This window comes from Centruroides sculpturatus, unplaced genomic scaffold (genome assembly GCF_000671375.1).
Source record: "Centruroides sculpturatus isolate CEXI.00-Female unplaced genomic scaffold, Cexi_2.0 scaffold560, whole genome shotgun sequence".
Classification (NCBI taxonomy): Eukaryota; Metazoa; Arthropoda; class Arachnida; order Scorpiones; family Buthidae; genus Centruroides; species Centruroides sculpturatus.
Window position 1 is genome coordinate 277,524 of NW_019384914.1, and position 27,954 is coordinate 305,477.

At 33.4% G+C, this 27,954-nt stretch overlaps 2 protein-coding genes and 2 pseudogenes across 2 annotated transcripts in view; all 4 read left to right on the top strand.

Annotated features, from left to right (window-relative positions):
* The window catches only part of LOC111631709, a 334,641-nt gene that overhangs the window by 162,425 nt on the left and 144,262 nt on the right, over nt 1–27,954 (top strand). Inside the window, exon 15 of the mRNA XM_023376015.1 lies at nt 13,556–13,644. Within this exon, the coding sequence (XP_023231783.1) occupies nt 13,556–13,644 (89 nt within the window). The remainder of the gene's footprint in view (nt 1–13,555; nt 13,645–27,954) is intronic.
* On the top strand, nt 7–6,450 carry LOC111631714. The gene has a single exon (XM_023376018.1). The coding sequence runs from the start codon at nt 3,350–3,352 to the stop codon at nt 4,247–4,249; it is 900 nt and encodes a 299-aa protein (XP_023231786.1). The 5' UTR covers nt 7–3,349; the 3' UTR covers nt 4,250–6,450.
* Nucleotides 20,132–23,450, top strand: LOC111631716 (annotated as a pseudogene).
* LOC111631711 lies at nt 22,240–27,729 on the top strand (annotated as a pseudogene).

Sequence of the window (27,954 nt, forward strand, 5' to 3'; positions counted from 1 at the left end):
AATTTTGCTGGGTCCCAGGCCATGTAGGTATAAGAGGAAATGAAGAAGCTGATGCAGCTGCAAAGTCAGCTAGTCCTTCACAGCATACAATGTGTATTGAAGGAGGCGATTTGAAGCTAGTCATTAAGAAACGACTAGTGGCAAGATGGCAAAATATGTGGAATGCACAAATCCACAATAAACTACATGAGATCAAACCTATGATAGAAAATTGGACACATAAGAAACCTTACGACAGGAGATCTGAGGTTATTTTTACTCGTCTGAGGATTGGACATACTCGGTTGACTCATCAATACCTTTTGAAGGGTGAAGAGCAACCAGTATGCCAGTATTGCAACTGCTTACTAAGTGTTAAACACATACTGCTCAACTGCTCTGCCTTTGAGATCAGTCGTAGACAGCATTTTGGAAATGCAACTTTCAAAGATATTCTGGGCCAGAGACCAAATCATTATAATGTATTGGACTTTTTAAAAGTCATTAATTTGTATAAAGAAATTTAATTAATCAATTATTTATTTATATATTTATTTCATTTTTGCATGTTGTTTTTCGTTTGTACTTAATATGTGTATATTTATTTTCGTTGTTGTTGTTTATTTATTTATTTATTATGCTTAAAATTTTTTTAACCATTTGCCTTGGCGCAGCATGGCCTATACGGCTCTTGTGCCAAAAAACAAAAACCAACCAACCAACCTTGTTATTTATGAAATATTAATAAAATTTTATTTTACTTATATTATTTGGAATATATTTATTTCAGATTTATTATTTTATTTTGAAATCAATATTTACACATCTCGAAGCATTAAAAAATAAACAGTTTCTGATAATGATAACTATGACAGTATAGCCAAATTAGTGAAATCAGCATTGAAAATCCTGTTTCCATGAGAGAGAGAGGGTCAGTTTTATGCCGTGCACTTTCTCCTGATAGAGCATCAGTGTTGGAAAGAATGCTTAATTCACTTTTAATTGTTAAGGAGGGACTAAACATGTATGACCAAAACCCACACCTTGTAACCCACACAAAGGACATGTATGACTCAAAACCCACACAAAGGACAACTGAAATTAGCTCCCTTAGTGCATAGAAATTATTAAGAACAATTGGAAAACAAAAAGAAGTTAAAAGAATAAGAAATGGAAAAAAGAGCACAGAAACATTTTGAAGAACAACAAAAGAAAGCTGTTCGTAACATGAAGATTATGGAACTGCAGCTGAGTTTAAATCAGAAAAATGTAGATGATGAAATATCATACATGTGACAGGCCAAGTTTTGTTAGAAGCAGCAAACAAAAAAACTGGAGAAAGCTATTAACAGCAAGAACACGAATGAAGTACAGTACAAGCAGCACGTGTTATGCTTATTTGTGTTAAGTGTTCAAAAACAAGAGGAAGTGAAAAAGGAATTTGAAAACATCCAGAATAATCTTAATAAAAGAACATCATGTTTCATGACTGATTATTTACAGAAGCCAGACTTTTCAAGCATTCATGGTTTACTGGAAATACAGTAGCCACTTGTTTTTGGGAGACAGAAAAAAAAAAACATGATATACAACTGAGTAATAAAAATTCTGGGCTTTTACTAAACAGATTATACATGCTATGGGATCTATATTCTTTTATCAGCAAGTGTTTCTGTTATAAAATAAGCTTAGTTTTTCAATCATGAATTTTATTTGTGGTTATATTGAATTAATTGACGTTTACGTAAACATTGATACCATGAACGCCCATTTAGCATTATCGTTTCTTTAACAATGACATTGAAAGACAAATACTGTTGATATAAAAACAAAATATCAATTGTGATTTTATTATACAGTACTATATAAATCGCTTATTAGAAATTCGTGTAGTTCATATTTTTCAATAAAAATTGTAAATGCTGTAATTGAAAATTTTAAAAAATAAATATTTAATACATAATAGAACATCAAAACTTATGAAATTACAGAAATTCAGAATTAAAGAAATCTTTTCTTTACATATTATGTGGTGAATTTCAAATTTCACACCTTTATGTGAATTTATATAACTCAATACTGTTAATTCACATAAAGGTGTGAAATTTCAAATTCACAAAAACTTGTAAATGAGGAGACAATACTTAAAAACTAATAAATAAACAATTTTTATTTGAAAAGGAAACAAATGATAATCATCTATCCACCTGTTTTGCATATTTGACAAATTTATTGTTTCATCTTCAGTGGTAGTCTCAAGGACAATAGTAGAAATAAAATACTGTATTTCATTGCAAATAGAAATTCAGTGGCAATTAGTAATTTAAAATTTATTGATTCAAATGCTTTTAAAATTTTGGGAACCAAAAATGCATGATATAACGAGTTGCCACTGTATTACAGTATATACAGAAAGTTTTAAAATGTGTTTAACCATAACAGAATAAAAAGAAAATAACAATTTTTACTGCTATTTTGCTGAGTTTTAACTCTGTTTTCTCACTATTGCACTCACTTTTTCTGTATTTCAACTCACTTTTCTCACTTTTTCAGAGGGGAAATAACACTCCAAGGCCTGTAATACACATCCTTGTCTAACTGCTTTTTCTATCTAACATGGTGCTGTTTCTATGTCGTCCACTTTAACTGTGGCAGTCTGGTCCCAGTTTAGGTTGCTGATCAGTTTGTAGTCATTTGTGTCTAGATTGACTTTCTTTAACGTTTCCATTAAAAGGGGGTGTTGTACTTTGTCAAAAGCTTTTTCATGATCAATGAAGCCAATGTACAAGTTCCTGTGCATTTCTATGGCTCTTTCTGATAAAATTCTCACAGCAAACAGTGTATCAATAGTGCCCATTCCAGTCTAAACCCAAATTGCAATGGTCCTATCTGAGCCTCCATTTTGTTTCTTATTTGGTATCCTATAATTTTTAGTAAGAGCTGTAGGCTATGGCTCATTGTACTTATGGTTCAGAATTGGTCACACTACTTGGCATTGTACTTCTTTGGAATTGGGATTGCTATGTATTGCAGCGCCATCTCTGGCAATTTTTAAATGTATATAGTTGGTAGCACACCTGCGCACCACGTTCAGTTCTGTACCGTTCCTTGTTCAATAAAGACATGCTTGTTACTTGTTCATAAGAATCCATCTCCATCCTTCTTAATCTAATTCCGACGTCTATACATACCAATTCTGGCGATGAGGTGGGTTAAAGATAGTCTATTTCTTTAATTTTATTCAAGAATACTAGCATTTATTTTTTTTCTCGGTGAAGTCAACACGTGGCTACCTTCAACTAGACTTTGAACCTTCAACCTGTAAGTTACCGAATTGCTTATTATCATTGTTTTCTTTCCTTTATTCGAAATGGCAAATGCGATTAACATTAATCCATATAACGTAAATAGTGATTGGGATGAATATGTGGAACAATTGGAAGAATTCTTTATAGCGTCTAATATCACAGATGATAGAAAAATGGTGGCTACTCTTCTTAGTCAAATTGGACCGGTGGCTTGTAAATTGTTAAGAAATTTTTGTCAACCTGATAAACCTTCTTCGAAGACATTTTCTGACTTAAAAAGTATAATGAGATCTCATAAAAATAAATCAGTCAGTATAATTTCCGAGAGAGCGAACTTTACTCGCTGGGTACAGAAAGAAAGAGAATTAATTAATGATTTTATAGTTGGGTTAAAATCGTTAAGCGAAAAGTGTGATTTTGGAGATTCCCTTGCATCACGTTTAAGAGATCGATTCGTGTCGGGCTTGTACGACCCTAGGGTTCATTCAAATCTATTTGTTAAAAATGAGTCAGAATTAGACCTCCAGAAAGCAATCAATTATGCTATTGCTATGGAACAAGCTCTGATTGATGCAGGTCATTTCAATAAATTGCCACTCGAAAACGATTGTTTTAAAATTTTTTCCACAAAGTTCTCTAACAGAAAAAAGGAGTTTAGTGAGAATAGTTCTAGAGATAAAACTAAGTTCGAAACAAAGAAATCTTGTGGAAGCAAAGATCATTCCCATGAGAATTGTAGATTTAGAACATTTACCTGTAATAAATGTGGCATACCTGGTCATATTGCAAGGGTTTGTGGAAAAACTAAACATCCTTATGTGAGCATACACCAACTATCTTGTGCCGATAAAGATTTGAATGATTATTCAGAGATAGATAATTCAACTTATTTCAATCTTTTTAATATTCAAGATGCCTCCACACCAGTTCCACCTATTACATATTCTCACTCTATCTATTAATAAGAAGAACATTAGTTTTGAAGTTGATACTGGCTCCCCACTTTCCATCATTTCTGAATTCACTTTCAACAGAGACTTATCATCCTTTTTAAAAAATTGTATAAATACAAAACGACATATTCACAAAGGTAAAAACCTTGCTTCTGTCTATCTTTACGCCGTTTCTACACCATCAGCAATCCTTAAAAGCAATTCACAAGTTTCCGAGACGACCTTCCTTTTTAGGCTACTGTTTCGGCAAAAAATGTAAATACAGGTAAAGCATCCTCTGGTGTTTATTAGCCATTTTTCACAATATCACATTTTAAGTAAAAATAGTAAAATAATCTATCTTTTTTACCTTTGTGAATATGTCGTTTTGTATTTATACAATTTTTTAAAAATGTAATTAATGCCGGCCATAGTTTATTTTATCATCCTTTTCTTTACATGAGTCTAAACATTTTCTTTGCACATATGGAAATTTCAAGTTGAATGTATTAGGATTTATTATAGTACCAGTTCTTTACAATCGTTCTCGCCATAAACTTCGCCTTTATGTGGTTGGTCATGGTAATGCTAATCTCATTGGAAGAGACTGGATTTGAGAGTTAAAGCTCTCAAATCCAGTCTCTTGTAAAATCAATAGTATTACTCCCAGATTTCACATACAAACTCTAATCTGCTTACTCTATTAGACAAATATTCTTCTGTATTTTCTGAAGGCATCGGATGTTCTAAATCAATATTCCTTCATTTAACCTTAAAACCAGATGCATCCTATTTTTCTGAAACCAAAGACAGTTCCTTTTTCCTCAGGGATAAAATTGAAGCAGAGTTATCTAGGTTAGAAAAGGCTGGAGTAATTTCTAAGATATCCAACAGTGCTTGGTCCACACCTATAATTCCAGTAGTTAAAAATGATGGTAATTTTAAGATAGCTGGACTTTTCAATCTAACCTTGAATAAAATGTTACAAATAGATGTCCATCCAATACCTCGTTTGGAAGAAATCTCTATGAAACTACTTGGAGGTGAGAAGTTCTCTACCTTTGACTTAAGTGATGCCTATAACCAATTCCAATTGGATACGAAAGTAAAAATTTAGTGGTTATCAACACTCATCTTGGATTGTATAAGTTCAATCGTCTTTTATATGGTTTTGCATCTGCCCCTGCTTTATTTCAAAGAGCTATGGAAAAATTATTCTTTACAATTCCGAAAACGCAACCATATTTTGATGACTTGGTTACTTCTGGTACAAATCATTCAGACCATTTGAGTAATATTGAAAGGATCCTATCCATTTGTGAAACAGAAGGAATCAAACTAAACAAACGAAAGTGCAAATTCTTACAAGATTCTGTAAAATTCTTAGGATTTGAGATTTCAAAACAAGGAATTGCTCCTTTATCCTCAAAACTGGATCCTATATTAAAAGCTCATAAGCCTTGTAATGTTCATTCTTTACGCTCATTCCTACGGTATGTTGAACTGTTATTCTAAATTTGTACCTAAACTGTCTACTTTCCTACACCCTCTTTACAAACTCTTACGTAAAGGATGTTCTTGGGTCTGGACAAAAGAACACGAATCTGCTTTTCAAAGTGCAAAAAACTCATTACAGATGCTTCTCAATTTGGTGTCGGTGCTGTTCTTTTCCATATTATTGACAATGTAAAATGTCCTATTTCATTTGCTAATGCTTTATTTTTGCCTGCTCAACATCGATATTCTCAGACAGAGAAAGAGGCACTATATATTATTTTTGGTATTAAGAAATTTAGACAATATCTTCTTGGTTGCCATTTTATCCTAGAAACAGACCATAAGCCCTTACTTGCAATTTTCGGTGATAAAAGAGGACAGAATGAGATTGTAGCTGCTAGAGTACAAAGATGGAGCATCATACTGAATGATTATAATTATACAATTAAGTACATCTCTTCCGCAACTAATATCATAGTTGATGGCCTTTCCAGAAATACTACTAATGATCTATTCATAGAAGATTTTAGTAACTCAATTAAGTTCATTATTTAATTTGCAATTTGACTCCCTTTCTTTTACCAATAGTGCTTTTATACAAGCATTTCGTACAGATAAACTTTTCAATGTTTTGTGTAAGTGCATCAGGAATAATTGGCATCAGATAAATACAGCTGTTAAGCCATTTCTTAAATTCAAGGATTCCCTTTCTCTAGAAGGAAACTTAATATTTATGGGTGATAGAATATTTGTTCCTGAGAAATTTCACAGAAATGTTCTCATTGAATTACATTCTGGACATCAAGGTATTGTTAAATTGAAAATGTTAGCAAGATCAATTGTTTGGTGGCCAGGCATTGATAGTGATCTAGAATGAATAGTGAAAGAATGTATTTTATGTCATTCATACCATTGAAATCCTCCCTCTACTAATACTTTAAGATGGCCAATTCCTGAAGAACCTTGGAGTAGAGTGCATATCGACTTCACTGGACCTTTCCTTGGAAAAATATTTCAAATAGGTATTGATGCAAAAACTAAATATCCTGAAATTCAAATAATGCAATCCACAGATTCTTCCGCTACTATTCTGACACTTAGATCTTGGTTTAGTCGTCATGGCCTTCCTTTACATGTTCACTCTGATAATGGCCCTCAATTCACATCTCGTGAATTCAGAATGTTTTTAGCACAGAACGGAATTTGTCAGACATTCTCTCCGCCGTACCATCCTGCAAATAATGGAGCAGTTGAAGGATTTATCAAAACGTTTAAGTCGTCTTTAAAAAAATTAAATTGTGATAAGGATTTAATGACATCCCTCCTCCAATTCCTTACTTCATATCGTACTACTTCTCACTGTTCCACTGGTAAAACACCTAGTGAGATGCTATTCAACAGAAAACTTCGCTCAAGACTAGATTTGTTTCACCCTTTAACCTTATTGGTGACAACATAGTTTGTCCACAGCGTTCATTTATGATAGGAGACACAATTTTTGCTCGTGACTTTTGTTCTAAAGAATATTGGGTTGCTGGTAAAGTTATTGAAAAACTTTCACCTGTTACATATAACATCGAGCTTCCTAATGGTTCCATATGGAAGCGTCATATTGATTAACTGAGATCTCAATCATCCGCATCCCTCGAATCTCAAGGTGCTTCATTCATTCTTCTTCAGCTGTGGTGTGAAGAAGAAGAAAATAATCCAATAGTTGAAAATATCCCCCAGAAAGACAACATGAAAAATTTATCATCAGATACTGCCTTAGCTTTAGACTCTTCTAATACTCAAGAGTCAAGTCATAGACATTGTAAAACTCCTACATACTTACAAGACTGTGTTTGTAACTTCTCCTTAGGAGGATATGCTATGTATTGCAGCGCCATCTCTGGCTATTCTTAAATGTATATAGTTGGTAGCACGCCTGCGCACCACGTTCTTTGTTCAATAAAGACGTGCTTCTTACTTGTTCATAAGAATCCGTCTCCATCCTTCTTAATCTAATTCCGACAACTATACATACCAGGGATGAAAGTGGATTTTTCAAAGTCACGTGGTACCTGTCCATCTTTGTAGCTTTTATTAAAAAGATCTAGTAATGATAGTTTTGCAGACATGCCCAAGGATTTTAGGCATTCAGCTGGAATATCATCACCAGGAGCTTTTCCACATCTCATGGAGTCCATGGCATGTTCTAATTCTCTTAGCGTAATAGGAGGGGCAGCATCTCCTTCTGTTGTATGAACCTAGGGATGTCTGTTGCGATCTCCAAACAAATCTTTGATGTACTCTGTCCAAGTTTTAGCTATTTCTTCCTTTCCACATTTCTTTTTGTTTTGTTGGTCTATTAAATTTGTTACGCCTTTCTTTGTTTTCTTAAGTTCTTTCATGGTTTTTTTGATGATTCTATGCACTTCTCTGGTATGGTGTTTTTTCTTGTGCTCTGCTATTCTTTCACATTTTTCTTCGAACCACTTTTCTTTAGCTTTGGCGCATTCATGAGTGATCATCCGATGAAGTTTTTTGTATTCTTGAGGGTTTTGGTTCTTAAACTTTCTGTGTTCCTCCATCAGTGTCAAAATGTCCTCAGTGATACAAGGGATCTTCCGCTGTCTTTCCTTTTTGTTAAGTAAGGTACAGGCAGCATTCTTAATTGCACTTTTTATGTTTTCCCAGTGTCTCTCTATAGAGGGTATGTTGTTGTCTTGGATTTCTTTTGCAATCGCCTCACTAAAATGTTGCCTGATCTCGCATATTTTCAGCCTGTCGAGGTTGTAATGTAACTTCTTCTTTTTGACATTTTTTGTAACTTTCTTTAAGTGAATGGCACACTTGGCATAGAGTAAATTATGATCTGTGTAGCAGTCGGCTGAAGGCCTTGTTTTAACATTGTGAATTGAGTTTCTGTATCATTTGTTGATGAGGATGAAGTCTATTTGATTTTGTAATATTCTGTTTTCTATGTTTTGAGGACTTTTCCATGTGTACAGTCTTTGCGGATGTTGTTTGTACCATGTGTTTGTGATACATAGGTCATGGTTCATATAAAATATATAAAAAAACAAACTTGACGAGGACCTATTGTACGTCAAAGGTAGTTCTCCAGGCCACTGATAATGTGTCCATGTCTTTAAAATTAATCACTGTTACCCTGTTAAATGCTTTAAATATCTCCAGTTGTTTGAGATATTTGATATTGGCCAAGTCCTCGCATTGTTGTAGTATTCAGGCATTGTCAAAATCCACCCGGACATTGTTATTGACAGCAAAGCAAGCCAATGCGGTAGTGCAAAGAACTTTCTGAATGGTGTATTTATGCTCCTTGATCTTTATATTTAGATTATGTCCAGTAGCACCAATATATTTACTATGGTCTACTCTATGATCGTAAATAGGGATAGTATAGACTCCTGTGATACTATTTTGGTCCAATTGGTACTTATCATTTCTGATACAAGAGAAAACAGTAGGAGATTTCCTATAAGCAATTCTATTACTTGTAAATCAGGATATTTCTTTGTAGATGTTGGTAAGGATCTTATTGTAAGTAACAGGTAGAAAGGACTCGTCTCTCGATAGTGTTGTTTCTGCTGGATGTTCCTGGCATGCAATCAGAGCATTAATAAGGCATGCAGGGTATCCATGCTGGCTTGCTATGCTTGAAATGTACTCCAGTTCGATTTTTCTATCATCTGTCAGTGAACATTGGGTGTAAGCCCTTCTTACAAGGGCCTTAAAAGCGGAGAAAGGGCAAAAAGAAAAAACCGGCTGGAAGCAGCAACATCACAAAATTCACACATAATAAATGTATATCCCCGGTTATGAAAGAAATTTCAAACTACAAAAACACTAATATTGTATACAAAAGAGCTCCTACCTTATATATGTTGCTCAGAAATGACAAAGAAAAAATTAATTAGAAAGAACAACCAAGAGTGTATGCAATACCGTACAAGAATGATCAATCTATCTATACCACAACTCCTGCTTACCGTGCAGATGTGTTGCCAGTTACGCTATCCGGACCTCCTAAGTCTCATAAGGGAACTCTTCCCCTGCTCCGCCTAATGACACTACAGGGTTAAAGAGACTATGCCTTGTTCATCGACTTGGGTCTGTACCTGACATGGTAGATAGGACGACATAGCTGGGCCCTGGGCCCCTTTCGGGCTCCCGTCCGTACCCCGGCCCAGCTCACTAACTTGGAATAACTTTTGTATTGTGCAGCCTGTTCTGCACTTTTTGGTCCACAAACTAAACCTTTTTCCAGCTCACATACATGCAATAAAACTTGCTAACATAGAGTAACGGACAGCGGGGTCCCCTTCCCTACAAGAAGAGGGGGCCAACCTAGCGCGTCCACTAGGCAGATAGATCATAAGTTTATGATCATTTCCATCAAATCCTTTAGTNTTTTTTTATTTATTGTATTAATTTCGTTATGCTTGTTTACTTAACTTGATTTCACTGTACTGCATGTTCTAATATAATTTAAATTTGAACGTGTTATTCGAAAAGCCATTGATTCGAACGTCTTTAACTTGATGATGGTTCATGGAATGGTTTGAAAACGTTTGTTTAGCTGAATAAATGTGCTTTCTCAGTATTAAGGTGTGTTGACTTTATAAAGTTAATATAATTATTACTTTAGAGAAAATAAAAACAAGTACTTATGACATTGCATAGATGTCTGTCTTAAGTAAATTAGAAAGTTTTAAAAATACCATTGTAAAATTTGATTGGCCAAAAGAGCACAATTAAATTTGAATGTAAATATTAATTGAAAAGTATTGAAAATATAGCAGTTTTTAAATGGATAAAAGAATGATAAAATAATAAATAAAGTAAATTACAAAAAATTTGGAATAAAATGTAATATGAACAGTACTTGTGAATAAAAATGTAATTGTACTCTTTTGGCCAATTGAATTTTACAATGGTATTTTTAAAATGTTCGAATTTACCTGAAGCAGACATTAAAAGTACTTGTTTTTATTATCGCTGAAGTGATAACTCTACTAATGTTAAAGCACTAACTTTCATTATGATAAGAGTATTAATGTTGAAAGACAGTTTTGTTTATTTCATATAGTCTTGGTTGCACAGTACCATATTTCAGTGGGCAACCAAATCAAATGAAACAATGATATTTTGCAATATATGCTCATTGTCAATAGCATATGATAAAAAATGCTTACATATGGTGTCATTGCCTGAATCTACAGCTAAACATATGCACACTATGGAGATAAAGCTGAGCAGCAACCAATTACATTTGAAGCTTACTGCCAGCAGGACTACTGAAGTAGAAGATAAAATAGATCAAGACATTAAACAAAAACCTATTAGGCCATGTAAGCTTACACAACTTGCATCTGCAAAGGACACAGCAGTGGTCTCTGAACTGAGATGGTTATTGAAATGTGTGTTATCTAACTATCCTGCACAATTATGCAATGGAATAGGCAATGAGTTTAAATCCATGTCACAAGAATTTCCTAATGAATTTAGTCTTTTAGAATGGAAATATTTGGGTATCTACTGAATGAAGCATTTGGTCCATACTTTTATAAGATATTGATTGATGACATACAGCAGTCTCATTATACATTATGTTATGATGAAATCAAAAATGCAGAGAACTACAAGAAACTCCAAATATCAAAACTGCTAATGAAGTTGTGTTTAATTATTGTGAAACATGTTTTATTGGACATCAACAAGTGACAGTTTGGCAAAGTATATTATTCAGGCAATTACTAAAGCAGATCTCTCTCTGGAGAAAATGTTGATGCATACCAGTGATGGGTCAAATGTAAACAAGAAAGTATTTCAGCTTATAAACAGTAAAGATATCAAGGACTGGCTTGCATGGGAACTTGCAACTTGCAACCTTCACATTTTGCATGATGCTTTTCTGAAAGGTCTTCAAATATTTGGTTTAGAAGTGATTGATCTTCTCATTGCCATTTATAGTTTATTTGGACTGTCATTTTGTTGGGAGGATTTTACACATTGAAGAAACAAGATATCTCAAAACTCCAGTTCATAAAGCATGTTATGTCATGATGGCTTTTCCTATCATTATCTTTAGTAAGATTTTTGGATCACTGAAAAGCCATAATGCATTATTTCCTGGAATTTGTTCCAAAACAAAAGAAGAGGAAAAGTATGATGAATACAAACAATTACAAGAGAATTGTAAATGCATTTAAGAATTCAATAATCCAAGCAGAAGTGATATTTGTAGTTGACTGTGCAAACATTTTTGAATGCTTTTCAAAAACATTCCAGAAGAAAGAACCTGTGTTACAACTTTATTATGATGAAATCATGTCTCTAACTGCTGCAGTGGTGGGCAGAATTTGCAAACCAGAAGTTGTTTGTCATTTGACTGAGCTTAGTATCAATGATACCAAATTGTTTGATGAGAAAAGTCTGATTGAAAAGGGCATTCTGAAAGTCTGAGTGGAGTCATTCAGGAAAGTCTGATGAGAAAAGGCTTTTGCAAAAATTGAAATTTGAACAAAACATTGAAACCATGCAAAACGAGAACATTGGAATTTAGACAAAATGACATCAGCCTCTGTATCATAGCAGCAAAACATTTGCTTTGGAAATCCATATTAATGTGTGAAAAATTATTGCACATTTGTCTTGCTTCAGTTTGAAAAACTTGCCTGATGAGAGTCATGTGAAAGTATTGTGAAGATGGATTTTTCATTACCAGTGAATGTTTCTGAAAGCTAACTTATTGATGAGTGGAGATTTTTACAACTTAAAAAATGACAGAGTGGTCATATAACAAAAGAATCGACAACTAAGGGAGAAAATTTTTTTCTTAGAAGTGGAAACAATGAAACAAAATATCCAGTTATCCTGCAAGTTGTAAAAGTTACATTAACATTGGCACATGGCAGATGTTGAGAGAGACTTTTTGTCATTGCACAATTTCTGACTCCTGATTGGGCTTCAATGTCTGTAAAGACACTCAATTCTTACTGTATATAAAAAATGGACTAAAAATATTACATAAGTCAGATCTTGGTTCACTTATCAAAAGACTATTCACAGATGCAAGGTTTGCATATTCAAAATATAAGACTGAACTTGAGAAGAAGAAAGCAGAAGTACAAATGCTAAAAGAAAAATAACAAGATGAGCAGAGAAAACAGTTAGAAAAACAGTGTAAGCAGGATGATAAAACAAGGCAGGAGATACAAGACTTAGAGAAGAAATATCAGAAGGCCAGAAAACATGTAAATTAAAAGTGGCAAGTAAAAATTAATAAGTGATGCCAGTGCAAGATGGAAACAAGCATTACGAAAAAAGGACTTAAATTCAAATTGCTCACAACATCCTAGAAGGAGTTCAAGTTGTTAGACAGAAAGCAAAAGAAAGAGAAGCTCAAGCAAGTAACATTCAGAAAAGGCTAGAGAAGTGGCAAGGAGTTCTCATAACATTTTATTTTGAAAAAAGAAATAAAACTGACAATTAATAAAGACTGAAAACTGACGTGTGCAAATGAAGATAACACTAGTGGAAACAAACATTTGAACATGTACAAATGGCACAGATAACTATAAGAAATTACAGTAAAAATAAAAAATTATTGATCCATTGTAGTTGTATATCCTAATTCCTGTCTGTTTTTTTTAAAAGTTTCTCACTTTTTGGTCACAGTTTTCTCATTATTTCTGTTTAAAAATTTACTTTTCTCACTAGTTTCGACTGATTTTTGTCTATTTTCTTGTATTAATTAATAATAATTTGAAATTATTCATAAATTTTAAAAAATCAATGTAATTAAGTTTAATAAAATTTTTTCCAATACAGATGAAGAAATTTTATGAAGAAGAAAAATACAAAAAATATTTGCAACAGTTAGCTGAAGCAGAAATGAGACGGCACAGTGATTTTTTTACGTGAGTACTAAAATTTTAAGAGCTTTTTATCCTGAGATAAAAAATGATTAAATATAAACTATCTGACCAATATTTGGATATTGGACACAAAGATACTGGTTAGAACTATAATCAGAGTTACATAACATGCCAAAAACCTAGCAAAATCAAAAATCCTTCACTTAAACAAATATGTTCATTCATATAGTCACACTTCAGGTTAAGAATATCTGTTTACAAAGAATTCAGTTTATGAACAAAATTTTGAACACCACATTTTCTTTGGTTGCCATATGATAACTTTGTTTTCAAACAAGCTACTCGGCAGAGCCAGCCACCAATGTTCAACTTCTTATACTTCCATTGTTAAAGAAAGTTAAAGAATCAACCAATCAATCACAGGACTACTGATTCAGTAGTGGCACCAAAATTCACCTCATATCATTAGATGCCACAACACAAACCATTGATGATGGTGTGAGTCAAATTTCAATGTGCATGTGGGTAAGATACTACTTTCAGTTTTTGGTATGCATCACAATTCAATTTGAATCAAATTAATTAATAAAAACCGTGTTAATTGACATTCAATAGTTCATATTTAAAAGTGCTTAACTCAAATTAAATAACAAAATTTTATTAATTTTATTACTAATATAAAAGTAGTTGTCTCTCTCTCTCTCTCTCTTTGTGTGTGCATGTGCATGCACTCACATCTTTTGTCCAGTTCATATGAAATTTTGGTTATATTTGTTTTATGTTTTGATGAAAGGTATAGGCTACTTATTTTGAGGAAATATTAGCTATAGAATAAACGTTTTATTGAATGATTGCACTTACATTACAGTGATATCAATTACCACGTAATGTTCATACTTGACAAGGAAGTTTCCCTTAAGTTGTATTTTTACATATTTTGGCAAATGGCATGTTTTAGACTGACTTCATTAAATTTAAACTTTAAAAAACAATATCTGCATCATGTACTTCTGTAACAAATTTATAAAAAATAAGTTTTCATAGTGATTACATGACATTTTATTATCCATTCAGAAGTAACGATCTAATGAGCCTGTTATTTAGAAAGTGTTATCGCTAATCTAACATACATACAATTTATCTTTGTTTTATCAATGCCATTTTGTCTAAAAGATGCAAAAGATTGGCTATTTTGTCAAAAAGAAAAATGCCTAGGGGAAAGCGTAAGACTAAAATTGGTCAAGTAAATTCTAGATCTAACAGAATAAGAACAACTGAGACCCCTGAAGGCTGTGAAGTGTGACTTCAGCAACATTCAGTGAGAATGGCTTTGTTGAGGGCTGCAGAAACAGCATCACAATGTCAAGCTGAACTCAAAGCTCTTCTCAATTCTTCAATCTCTACTTGTCATAAAAAATATTCTGTCATGCTTGACATGATAATTTCTAATATTATATATTACTAGCTTACCCATCACGCATTGCTGCAATCTCAGAAGAAAGGAAATTCAAGCAAACTCGTTATGATAAAATTCAATTTACATTTTATCATTTTTATTGAAACTTATTATTATATTATTATTATTCATTTTCATCAGGAAAACATTTCAACGTGTTGTTTCAATTTTATTTATTTATTGGAGCGCTTGTGGATACACGATATTTTTTGTTTTTTGTCTGGTGCGTACACGAATAAATCAGAAGGTTTTCCAACACCTGAGCCGGCCACATAAAGTTGTCCATGCAAGAAGCATGGATTCTCCAAATTTAGCCCACACACTTGCAGTGATTGTCAGAAGTGCAATATTCCCCATTTTTATATATATTTTTAAATCCTTTATAATTTTAATTATTTAATTGCTCCTTCCTCTCTTCCTTGGCATGTTGTGNTTTAGATAGTGGAAATAATAATTTTTGTAAATTTTTCTGAAAATTACAAATGCATTTCATTTACTTTTTGAAGCATACATAGACTATGCAATAGATTATGTGCAGGTATTTTAATTTTTCACAAGTAGATAATAAAAATAATGCAGTCTGATTTTATTTTAATAACAATAGTAAATTTGGTATGTAAATAATACTTTTAAATAAATAAATAATTTCCATTTTATAAATAGTTGTTTACCACTTTTTGAATCAAAGAAGAAAACTTTATGATGATTTATGACTTCAAATGTATGAAAAATTTATAAATGTATAATTATAAATTTTGCATATAATTACTGCATTTGCTGTAACTCAATAGCAATTAATAAAAATGATATTTGATGATTTATTTTTGATACATTCAGTCAATTGATACTTATTCTAAGAAAACAGATTTTTGTGATTAAATACAAGTGATTTTATCCTGTAAATAAGAATATATATAATACTAGCAGATGAGCCTGATGTTGATTGAGTAAAAAATAATGATAGTGAAGATTAAGATTATTAGATTATAGCCGATCTAATGCAAGAATTAGGTCCTTCTATTCCGAGGCTAATTAGAGACTTTATAGATGAGTCTAAAAATATGTTTGATTTCTTGCAAAAATACTGCATCTAAAATACTACAGTAGAAGCCAAGTTCTTCAGGGTAATCCTTAACCCTATCTCTCTCTTGCAGGGGAGAATTTCCAAAAATCCCTTCTTAGTGTGCATTTGCATGGCTTACCCTAACTGTTTACCAAATTGCAACATTCAACTCGTAATTGTTTGGGGTCTGCTCATATTATTATTATTATTAACTTGTCTCGATTATATTGCATTTGTAGGTATTTTTATGCATGAAATACAAATACAGCTAAAAAAAAGTAAAAAAAGTTTTGTGTTGGAGTTGGGAATGGATTAATTCATTTTACATTGTTTTTTATGGGAAAATTTTGTTTTGGTTTGAGATCAAATTGGTTTCTGAACAATTAAGTTTGAAGAAATGAATTACCATATATTTCCACAGATAAGACGATAGTTTAATCATAAAAAAAGGCCCCTTAAATCCTGGGTCATCTTATAGGACAGATACAAAAAAAAATTAGAGTAGAAATTTATATAAATTAAAACCATTATAAAAAACAGACAAACTGTAATTATTTACTAGTAGAGAGTAGATTATGTCCACAAAATAAAATAGCCCATACGATGTTTTTGTGAATAGTCAAGGTCATTACCCGAATGCCGGAATCAGTGTGAATGTTTCAACAATCGTAAGGCAGTGCTTCCAGATGTAAGAAAATAAAGTTTGTTCATTCTAAAAATTACAAATAGGACATAATTCCGTATACACTATGCAGTATTATTATCCAGATGATGATTGCTGATCTAAACTAAATTCATAGGCTGTTGATAGTTTGGGGGTCATTTTATAGGACAGATATATGCTAAAACTATAAAACTATGACGAAAATTTATACCATGTCTTATCTGAAGGTCGTCTTATCTGCAGAAATATACGATAAGTTTGTAAACTGAGTTTCAACTGCATGGTAAACATCATCAGGTTTGATTAAAATATTTTAAATTAAAATGTTCTGTTTTAGCTTTTATCTAAATATTATAATTCTATATTATTTTAATTGAATCTTGTGATGTCCAGTGTGTATAGATGAAAACATTTTAATATAACTTTTGATGTTTGTATAGTGAATTAATTTATAAAAGTAGGAGAACTAAAACAGTTCTGTACATAATAAACATAGCATATTTATTAATTATCAAAATTATCAATATGGCATTAATGTCATTTTTTGTATTATCGTATGCACATGGCAGATGAATATTCTGAAGGTCATTAAAGTAATTCAGAATTTCCTTCTTAGACCTCGCTTCGACAGCAGTAAGGAAAATGCATTCAATGGCTGAAAACTTTGTGGGGCCATCTTATTCTAATGACTGTGAGGTTGTCGAATGTAATCTGAACCCATACTGCTAAGGTAATTTTCAGACATTTTGGCATAACAAAAAATGTTCTAAAATACTGATGTCCTTTATTTCATCCTGAACTACCTCACAGACATGGAAAGATTAGCCACTTGACTAACCCTGATAATAGTGCCTCAGTCTCTTGGCACCATTGGTGCTGAACTGTTTCAGCTTTTTTTTTCAATGTGAGTGAAATTTCTGTCACATATCAGAAATCTGTTCCCTGTAGATAGAATTTTTTGTCTAATACATAAGTGCAAAACCTTTGTTTTAAGAGGTAAAGCATCATCTCAACCATCACTCAGTTATCGTTTTGTCCAACACAATGGTACCATGATAGATAAATTTTCTTAGTTCAAAATCATAAGTTTGATGTATTTGGATATAGTAAAATTCATAATAAAAGAAGCTATTTATGTTGAATGTTTTTTACCTATAGATTATTGCACAGGTATAATACATAGTTCTGTTTCCTGTGATAAGCTGATTGACACAAAAATTATAACACAAGTACTGCTGAAGGGAAAACCTGTGGCATAAATAGGACTTTTTCATAACTATGCACAAAATTATAACTTTTTCATTTTGTTTTTCAAGTTTTCTTCAGTGCTTGTAACTCTGTTCAGCTTTGACATGGTGTTTTTCACTTTCTTTTCTTATTTATTACTTTGTCTTGTTCAGAGTTGGCTGCTTTGAAGTTCATAAAAAGTTCATCACATTTGCTATGTGTCAGACTGAGGCTGACCAAACTTAGACTAAATTCAGAGTAAAAAATGTGTCTGTAAAACTAGTACTTTGGTACTAAATAGTACCAAATATAGTTATTGTATCTAATAAAATTTTATATCAAACAAATTAATCTACAAAATTTTATATGAAATAAATTAAATACTTTAATCTGGGTTCTCAATCTTAATTTAGCATGCATTCTCCAGAGTGTCAGGTCAGGAGTCAAAGTAGAACCAATCTGTAACACTTATCATGAGTGTAGCAATTTCAAGCTTTGGGAAATCCTGTACTTTATCTTTTATGGCATGAGGTCTATATGAATGTATACCCCTTTTTTTTATTCAGATCAGCACCAGAATTTAACTTTTGTTGTAAAAATTACAGAAAATAAATCACACAATTTTTGGCAAACTTTTAAGCAAGGTAAGGCTACCCTGATACACAGTCTTTGACAGACGTGACATAATATCATTGGAGGCCTTAGAAATCTACAGAGCTGAGAAGAACAGAAATTGCATTAATATGGATTGCATTCTGGTACTAAAAGCTTGGAAATATTATTTAGACCAGGGATGGGCAACATTTTTCTATGTAAGGGGTTGTTGCATTTCAAAACTTTTGAACTGACACGAGCTACATACAAGAGGAAAGATTAAAAAAAATGCCAGTAAATCACAATTATTTACTCATATATAATTATAAATTAGCTTAGGTATACTTAATTTAGCTTTTGGAACTGATGTAAATGTAATATATTGGAAATATTTGGTTAAATATTAGTCACTGCTAGCTTTAAATTAGTTTTGATGTGTCTGTTAGCCAGTTTCTTGTTTTAATTTTTACTAAATTCATTGTGGGAAAAACTATTCACATACATAAGTTGTAGAAAATAATGTTTGAATTTTTTTCGCATACTTCCTTAAGCTGGGAAATGATATAGACTACTTATTTATATTTTATGTGACATGGGCTGCAAAAAATATTAATGTGGACTGCATGCAGCCACAGGTTGCCAACCCTGATTTCAACTCCGAAAAAATTTTTAAAAATTTAATTGTATTAATAATTTCATTCAAACAATTTAATTGTGTTAATGCAATATAAAAATTGCTCATTTTATGTATGATGTAAACTGTGTGTCACTACCTGGTTTGAATGTGTTTGAAAGTTTACAAAATTAAACATGGGTAATATTCAATTGATAGAATGGTTTTTTGTACAGTAGATCCCCCTATAACGCTTAGATACGTTCCACGTTAATCGAAATTTACATTGTAGGAATGATTAAATACATGAGCCAATCGCAGCCCGATAGGTGTGAACTTTACGGACTAAGGCTGTTTGAAAGGTTTTCTTCTATAAAATTAACCGATTCTAGACTAATTCCACTCAACATTTCCAAAATACGTATAATTTTTTGGGAATAATCTGTATAAACTATGCTATAAACAAAAAATTGTAGGATTACTTACACCGTTCGACTACGCCGTTGCTTAAAGCTGGTTTTCATCGCGGAACAGCACGCGAAACGACGGCCGCAATTTCTGATAACGAATTTTTGGCGGAAAAATAACTTGACCTTTGGAGACATCATTAATATAAATAATTTTTATGGCCGTTGAATAAGAAGTGTTTCTTTCACAAGAAATGTATAAAATTAGTGCTGTATTAGACTTACGGTACCTAATTTACATACTGTACAGACGATAATAAACTCAACTTACTAGCCTAAAATCTCCGTAGCGTGTTGCCAGGCGGCAGAAAGCATATATATAATTATAATAAAGTTACAATAAATTAAGTTAATATATAATTATATATACAGTACCTAATTTATATATAATTAATATATAATTATATGTACAGTACCTAATTTATATATAATTTATATATAATACTGTACAGACGATAGCAAACTCAATTTAGCCGCTCCATAGCGTGGCGCAGGGTCGGAGGAAAGTAGTTCGGCTGCTCATCCACTATTGGTCCAGACTCTATCAATCTTGTCACAAAACGAGTTGGCGAAGACGTTTTAGGAGCTGCTTTATACGAATGTTGCTACAATTTTTTCGCTACGTTATAGGCATTGTCGTTATAGGAATGCACGTTATAGGGGGGTTGACTGTATTTGATCCTGAAGAAGGCCAATAAATTGTGGCTGAAAATGTTTGAACAGTAAAAATTGTTTATTTTTGTCACTGGAAATTTGTGTTTGGGTGTTATTTAGTTGAATTATAGTTTTAGTTTGTGTGTGCTGTAATGTGTATTGTATTGGAGATGTTAAAATGTAAAATATTAGTGAGTCCGCCAGGTGGTGATCATTGCTGATGCATCACGAGAAGGGGACCTGAGTGTTCACTTTGGTTGTAACTTCGAGACAATAAACATAACATGGTGCAGTCGACAAACGTTTAGAGAAAGACAAAAGATTTTCCCGTACTAGATTGAACATGTCCACGTTTCAAAATCTTCCTCCTCCAAAACTGATGTTGGTAGAAGGTGACTTAGGAGCAAATTGGAAGAAATTTAAGAAAAGTTATCTACTTTATTCGATGGCGACCGAACTCACGACGAAGAACAATGAAACTCAAGCCGCCAACTTGCTCCATTGTTAGGGGGAAGAAGCTCTAGAAATTTTTGAAACATTAGAACTTAGTGATGAAGAAGAGAAACAACTGAATGTAATTCTAGAAAAACTCGAGTTGTATTTTATTCTGAAAAGCAATTAAAGTGTTGAGAGTCACAAGTTCAACACTCGTGTGCAAGGACCGCGCGAAGCCTTTGACGATTTTTTAGCAGACTTACGTAAGCTATCGATAAATTGTGAATTTGGGAATTCATGAGATCGACTATTGAGAGATAGAATTGTGAGTTGTATTCGTGATCAGAAGGTAAAGGAACGTCTACTGCGAGAAATGGAGCTATCATTAACAAAGGCAATTGACATATGCAGAGCCGCCGAACAGAGAGCCACATTAAACTCTTGTTGAATCAACCAAAGAATATAGAAGTCAACGTGATAAAAGGAAAATCAAGAGAACGTCTCAATGAATCACATGATCAGGAAAATAGGTCTAGTGCAGAAACAAAGAACCATCGAACACAGAACAATCGGCGTGGATATCAAAGACCGGAAAATAAGTTCCAAGGAAGACAATGGAATTGCGGGATATGTGGTTATAGACATAATAAACCTAACTGTCCAGCAATGGGCAAACAATGTAATAAATGCAAAGAATATAATCATTTTGCAAAAGTGTGTTGAAATAACATGATAAATGTACTGGAAATGGCGCCAGAGAGTGCAAACGACTACGTACTGGCGTCACTGGAAAGTAGAGGTAAGAACCTTGATCTAGACTGGTCAGAGACTTTAAGAATTTTAGATTGTGATAAAAGTGTTAGTTTTAAGATAGATACTGGTGCACATGTTAATGTAATCCCTGCATATATTTTTGAGACTCTTAATCTAAGAAGACTGCTAAAGAAAACTAATATTACAATTTCGAATTACGGTGGAAATAGATTAAAGGTGCTAGGAGTGTGTGATTTAACAGTACGAACTAAGGATAAAGTCAAGGAACTTTTGAATTTTATAATAGTCAAGACAACTGACCAAGCAGCACTTATTTTAGGACTCGAGAGTATTCAAAAACTAAATTTACTACAGAGAAATCGAATATCTTAGAAATAAAAATGGAAAGTGATTATTTTACTAAATATAGGAATGTATTTGAAGGCATAGGCAGGATCAAAATAAAACCCTGTGAATTTAAATTGAAGGATAACTACAAGGTTGTGGTAGTTCCTACACGTCGAGTACCATTTAACTTAATGAATCCATTAAAGAAAGAATTAACGAGAATGATAAGTGATGGAGTTATATGCAGCATAGATGAACTGACAGAGTTTGTAAACCCAATTGTCCTGAGAATATGTTTAGATCCACAGAATTTGAATCACTCGATAATGAGAGAACATTTTGAAATACCGACCTTTGAGGAAATCCCGATGGATATGGCAGGTTCCAAATTTTTCTCTATCCTAGATGCAAACAAGGGATTTTGGCAGATTGAACTGGCAGATAGCTCATCAAAATTAACAACCTTTTGTGAAAGGTTAAAAGTTGTACGAGACAATTATTCCAACAAATACTAACTAAACAATAGTTTATTATAATCAGAATTAACAGGTAATACAGTGATGCCCGTCAGAGACACATACACAGGTAGATATATATAACAAGTCTGTTCTCGTTCGGATTCTTACAATGAGTTGTTCTCACGATACGGATTCTAATTACTAACTTATAACTAACTTATAGCTAACTAAATCTAACACTATACTAAGGAGAGGAAAATGAAGGAAGGAAAAGTATACCGGTATTTAGCACAGGAGGTCCTGATTGTGGTTTCTGATGATTGTGGGGATTTTGTCAATCGACATTGGAATATCCAACATTCCTGGTATGATAATTGTCACTTGGGTTTTGTAGGCCACTATTTCTTATTGGGCAAGTCACTAGTCCTTTTCCTTTCTTTTAGGACTACTCGATACCCAGCACGTTCGGCTCGTTCTTTGTCCTCCAGGTCCGACTTAATGTCCCGACGATACTTTCGTGACCTCTTCTCTTCGTCGCCCGGGCAAAAAGTGTCTTTCTCACCCCTTTGTTCTCCTTCTGTACCCCATGGGCAGGGCCCCTCCCTGTTCACGTCGACAAGCCACCAATCAGGACCCACAAATTTCCCGCTCCTGTCGGATGACCGGAAATGGTCATTAGTAGAAAGAAGAAGAAGGGAAGGAAAGAACAAAGAATTCTAAATCTAAATACTATAACTATGTATATACAAAATGGCGGACAGCCACACTTTAATACACCTTTTGGGAGATATAGATTTCTGCGATTACCCTTTGGATTGACTAATGCTCCTGAGATCTTTCACAAAACATTTACAGAAATTTTTGCTCATGTTGAAGGAGTCAAGATTTACATTGATGATCTTATCATTTATGCAAAGGACTCAGAAGAATATGATAGAATCTTAGAATTGGTTCTGAAGGCAGCTGAAGAAAAGGGGATTAGGTTCAATAAGGATAAGTGCAAATTTAAACTAAAGGAAGTCAAATATGTGGGACACATCTTGTCAGAAGATGGTATTAGAATTGATCCAGATAAAGTCGAAGCAATCAAATGCATCCCAAAGCCAACGGGTTTAATAGAACTTAGTCGATTCATGGGCATGATAACTTATGTGGCAAAATTTATACTGAATTTAGCTAGTCATACTGCAAAATTAAGGACTTTACTGAAGCAGGATTGTTTGTGGCAATGGACTGAGCAACACGATAAGGAATTTTTGAAGCTAAAGAATCTTTTGAGCAGCACCCCAGTCTTACAATTTTATGATAAAGATAAACCACTAGTACTCTCAGTGGCTAGTTCAAAAGATGGAATGAGAGCTGTACTACTTCAGGAAGGTGCTCCAGTGGCTTATGCATCAAAGACTCTCACAGAGACCTAGAAAAATTATGCGCAAATTGAAAAAGAAGCACTGGCAATAGTGTTTGGCTGCCAGCATTTTCACCAGTATGTGTATGGTCGTGAAATTATAGTGGAGAGTGACCATAAACCGTTAGAGGCAATTTTTCAAAAGCCACTAAATAAATGCCCACTACGCCTTCAGAGATTAAGGATAATCTTACAAAATTATAATTTTAGAGTAAAATACAGACCAGGATCACAACTTGTGTTGGCTGATGCTCTTTCTCGAGCTAGCTATGTGGACAAGAATTTTGATGTGATAGAATCTGATGTTGAAGCTCAAGTTAACCTTATCAATTACTGTAGCATTACTCCAAAGAAATTTGAAAAACTTCGGCATGAAACAAAAAGAAATAAAGAGTACAGTCACTGATTAACTTAATAAAGGGAGGTTGGCCAGAACAGAAAAACATGATAGATCCACTAGTCAAACCATATTGGAAGTTTTGTGAAGACCTGAGTGAGGTGAGAGGCATAGTATGTAAAGGTGAACAAATAGTTATTCCCAAGAGCATGAGAGCAGAGACAATTGATAGACTACATTATAATCACATGGGAATCAGTAAAACATTATGGAGAGCAAAAGAACATGTCTTTTGGCCATTCATGGAAAAAGAAATAATTGATGTTGTCAGGAACTGTCCAGCATGTCTAAAGTATCAAAATTCAAATCCGAAAGAAACGCTTATTAACAGAGAACTGTCCACAAGACCGTGGGAAATTGTCACAACTGATATCTGTCATTTATTTGGTAAAGACTATCTACTAGTAGTAGATACATTTTCACGATTCCCAGAAGTTTATTGTATGAATCAGAACACCACTCATTCCAGAATAGTTGAAGCTATGAAATCGATATTTTCCAGACATGGCAAGCCAGAAATTATATACTCAGGTAATGATACCCAGTTTGTAAACAAACATTTTCAACAATTTCTAGAACACTGGGAAATAACACATAAGACAAGCTCTCCACGAAATCCTCAGTCTAATGGTTTCATTGAACGGCATGTGCAGACTATCAAAAAATTACTTAAGAAAGCAGTCTATGACTCAAAGGACATTTATCTGACCTTGTTGGAATACAGAAATACACCTTTAGGTCGAGGTATTCCATCCCCAGCACAACTTCTTTATGGTCGTAGGTTGCGAGGGCAAGTGCCCACAAGGAATAATCTCTTGAAACCCAGAATAGTTGTAGACAAATTTAGAAAAAACCATTTGCAAAGACAACAAGTACAGAAACACTATTTCGATAGAAATGCTAGAGACCTAACAGCATTAAATCCACATGACCGAGTGATGATCCAAATTGATAAAAGAAACTGGAGCCTGGTGAAATAATAGAAATAGACAGATATCGACCAAGATCTTATATTGTGTGCATAGACAAAGATGGTAAATACTTCATTCGTAACTGAAGATTTTTAAGGAAGTTTGATGTGAATAGATTTAGAAACATACAGAATCATTCAGGTGAATTGTTGGATCAACCAAGTGAGGATTAACAGGCCAGTGAACAAGGAGAAAACATGGATAGTGGTAGAGAGGAAACGGACATAAAGAATGAGCAGTTGGAAAATCAGGAGGTGAGCGGCAATGAGGCTACAGACTTGACAACTCGATCAGGCCGGGTGATCCGTAGGCCATCGCGTTTCAAAGACTTTGTATAAGAAAGGGAGATGTAATGCGTATTGTATTGGAGATGTTAAAATGTAAAATATTAGTGAGTCCGCCAGGTGGCGGTCGTTGCTGATGCATCACGGGAACGGGACCTGAGTGCTCACTTTGGTTGTAACTTCGAGACAATAAACATAACATGTGAAGTTTTTGTGTTTTTGATGTTTACATCATATCTGCAAAATGCAAGTTATTGATGTAACACAAAATTTTTTTGCTGGCTGCTTGGATCAGCATTGATAAAACACAAAATTGTCCAAATTTGGGTCTATAGGATTTTGGAGGGAGGCTAGCTTTTGGGGGTTTTAACCTAGTTTCTATTGGTCATTAGCCCTGTTTGAAAACTAAATTCAAACGTGTTTCAGAATATAAACTGAAAAAATTTATTAAAAAATTCTCAATGGGAACCATACATAAAAAATGTGTCTTCAAACATTATTCCTTTCATGCATATCATTAACAGTACCATGGTATAGTTAACGAATTTTTAGAGGCTACTTATTTGCCTCAATATGTAAATCATTAAAATCTTCCCTCTAGTGAGCATAATCAATAAAAAAATATTCTGTGAAGACAGAGCAAAACTTGGGGACAAAGGAATAAATTTTAAAACAAAATCTTTAATTCATTCGATAAAATACAGGATTCTTTTAGGGGTGCCAGCCAATACCAGCTCCCAAAAACGGATACACAATGCAGTAATAATCAAACTACAAATTATACAGAATCTATTCCTGACTATAACTACACGATACGCTTTCTATCCAAATCAATTAGTTTTTCTAAGAATACATATAACTTACGACTAAGTACTTAAGACTAACTATAACTAGTTTATGAATATAATTAAGTGGAAAAATGAAGAATAAGGACAGAGGATAGAAAAGGGTATCCAAAATCAGTTATTATGATCTTGTTGTGGTGGTTTGAGGGGATGAAACTTTCCTGGGATGATGGATAGATTTTCTCTTCTCACTATTCTTCCATTTCACTTGAAGGGCCGAAAATATCTTCTTGTACTCTCACAATCAATGTTCCTTTTGTCTTCTCCATGCAATGATAAGATGCACTGGAGGGCTCACTTTTGCCATATGTTAAGTTTGGATTCCTCACTCAGAATGGCCACATGCTATCCTTCTTGCCTTCAGGGTCGCATTCCATTCTATTGTTCTAAGGGATTACCTGTCCACACACCAAGAAAGGAGGGTTGAACAAAAACATTCCAGAAAGAATAGACAATAGCAAAGAGAGATAGGGGGAAGGAAATAAACAATTTTAAAGTAAAATAAACATATATAAAAATTATAGCATGCAGTCACGATTCATTTGATAGACATTGATACATATTTTTAAAAAGGTTTGAAGTTTAAACTTCAAACATATTTTTTTTAATTGATTGTGCTGTCATTAGGGGAAAGATATTAATATTTTACATATTAAGGTAGGTAGTTTCTAAAGAAAGATTGACTCCAATCTTGAGACCGTTAATTCCTGATGTATATGAAAGGGATGATGTTTGAAGACACATTTTTTATGTATTCTCTCTCTTCAGAACAAAATTACCATCTTCTCAATAACTAGAATGAATTACTAAGCACAATCAACAAAATACTTAATGACCAGTAATGAAATCTTAATGTAAAAGTTGACGAACATTTTCAATCTTAAAAAGATCACTGTGTTATGTTTACTGCTATACCTTAGTATACAGTTTACAGTGGAGGGTAATAGGCAATGAACACCAACCAATTTCAGGACTTTACACTTATTATTTAATGTTTTTATTAAAATATATGATTCAAAACTTCGGGAGTCTTACATGCATATTGATACCTCGACAATATATATTCAGTACTGTTAACACGCGTCTATATCGGCTCCCGAATCTACTACCTAATCTTTAGGGATTGTACAAATATAAAGGAACAAAACACAAACAAATTTTCTTACATGAGTTCTTCTCTAAAATTTTGATCAATGTATATGTGGTTCACTTCGAAGTCTTTATTCTAGGTCCGGATGGAATTGGATTACTGTTCTCTCTCCACACTGTCCATTCTCCTTTCTCTTTCACCACGTGCTTATCCACTCGCGCACTTCACTAATACCACGTGTCCAACACAGTCCGAAGAGCAAGACAAAGAGTGAAACACCTCCCTTTATACTTCTTCGTTTTTGACGTCACGAGTCACAAACCAATCAGAGTCCCGCGGGTTTTTACAAAAGTGGTGCCCAGGCACAAACGGAGCATGCGAAACACATACAACAAAAAAATAATTTTAATCTGAGTGACAGATCACTACAACTGATTAAGTATAGTTACAGTTTTTATTTTACATTATATATTTGTTCTAATTATTTAAAAAAATTTTGAAAACTTGTGTTCTATGCATTCCAATTTGGAATATCATTGGCCTGCATTAATGCATTTTAAGATTGAAAAAGTTTTCAGTTTTTGCATTTAAATTTTGTTACTGGACATTAAAGGTTTTTTTGATT

Excerpts from the sequence above, each read along its gene's own strand:
- LOC111631714 (XM_023376018.1), top strand. The coding sequence starts at position 3,350 with ATGGCAAATGCGATTAACATTAATCCATATAACGTAAATAGTGATTGG.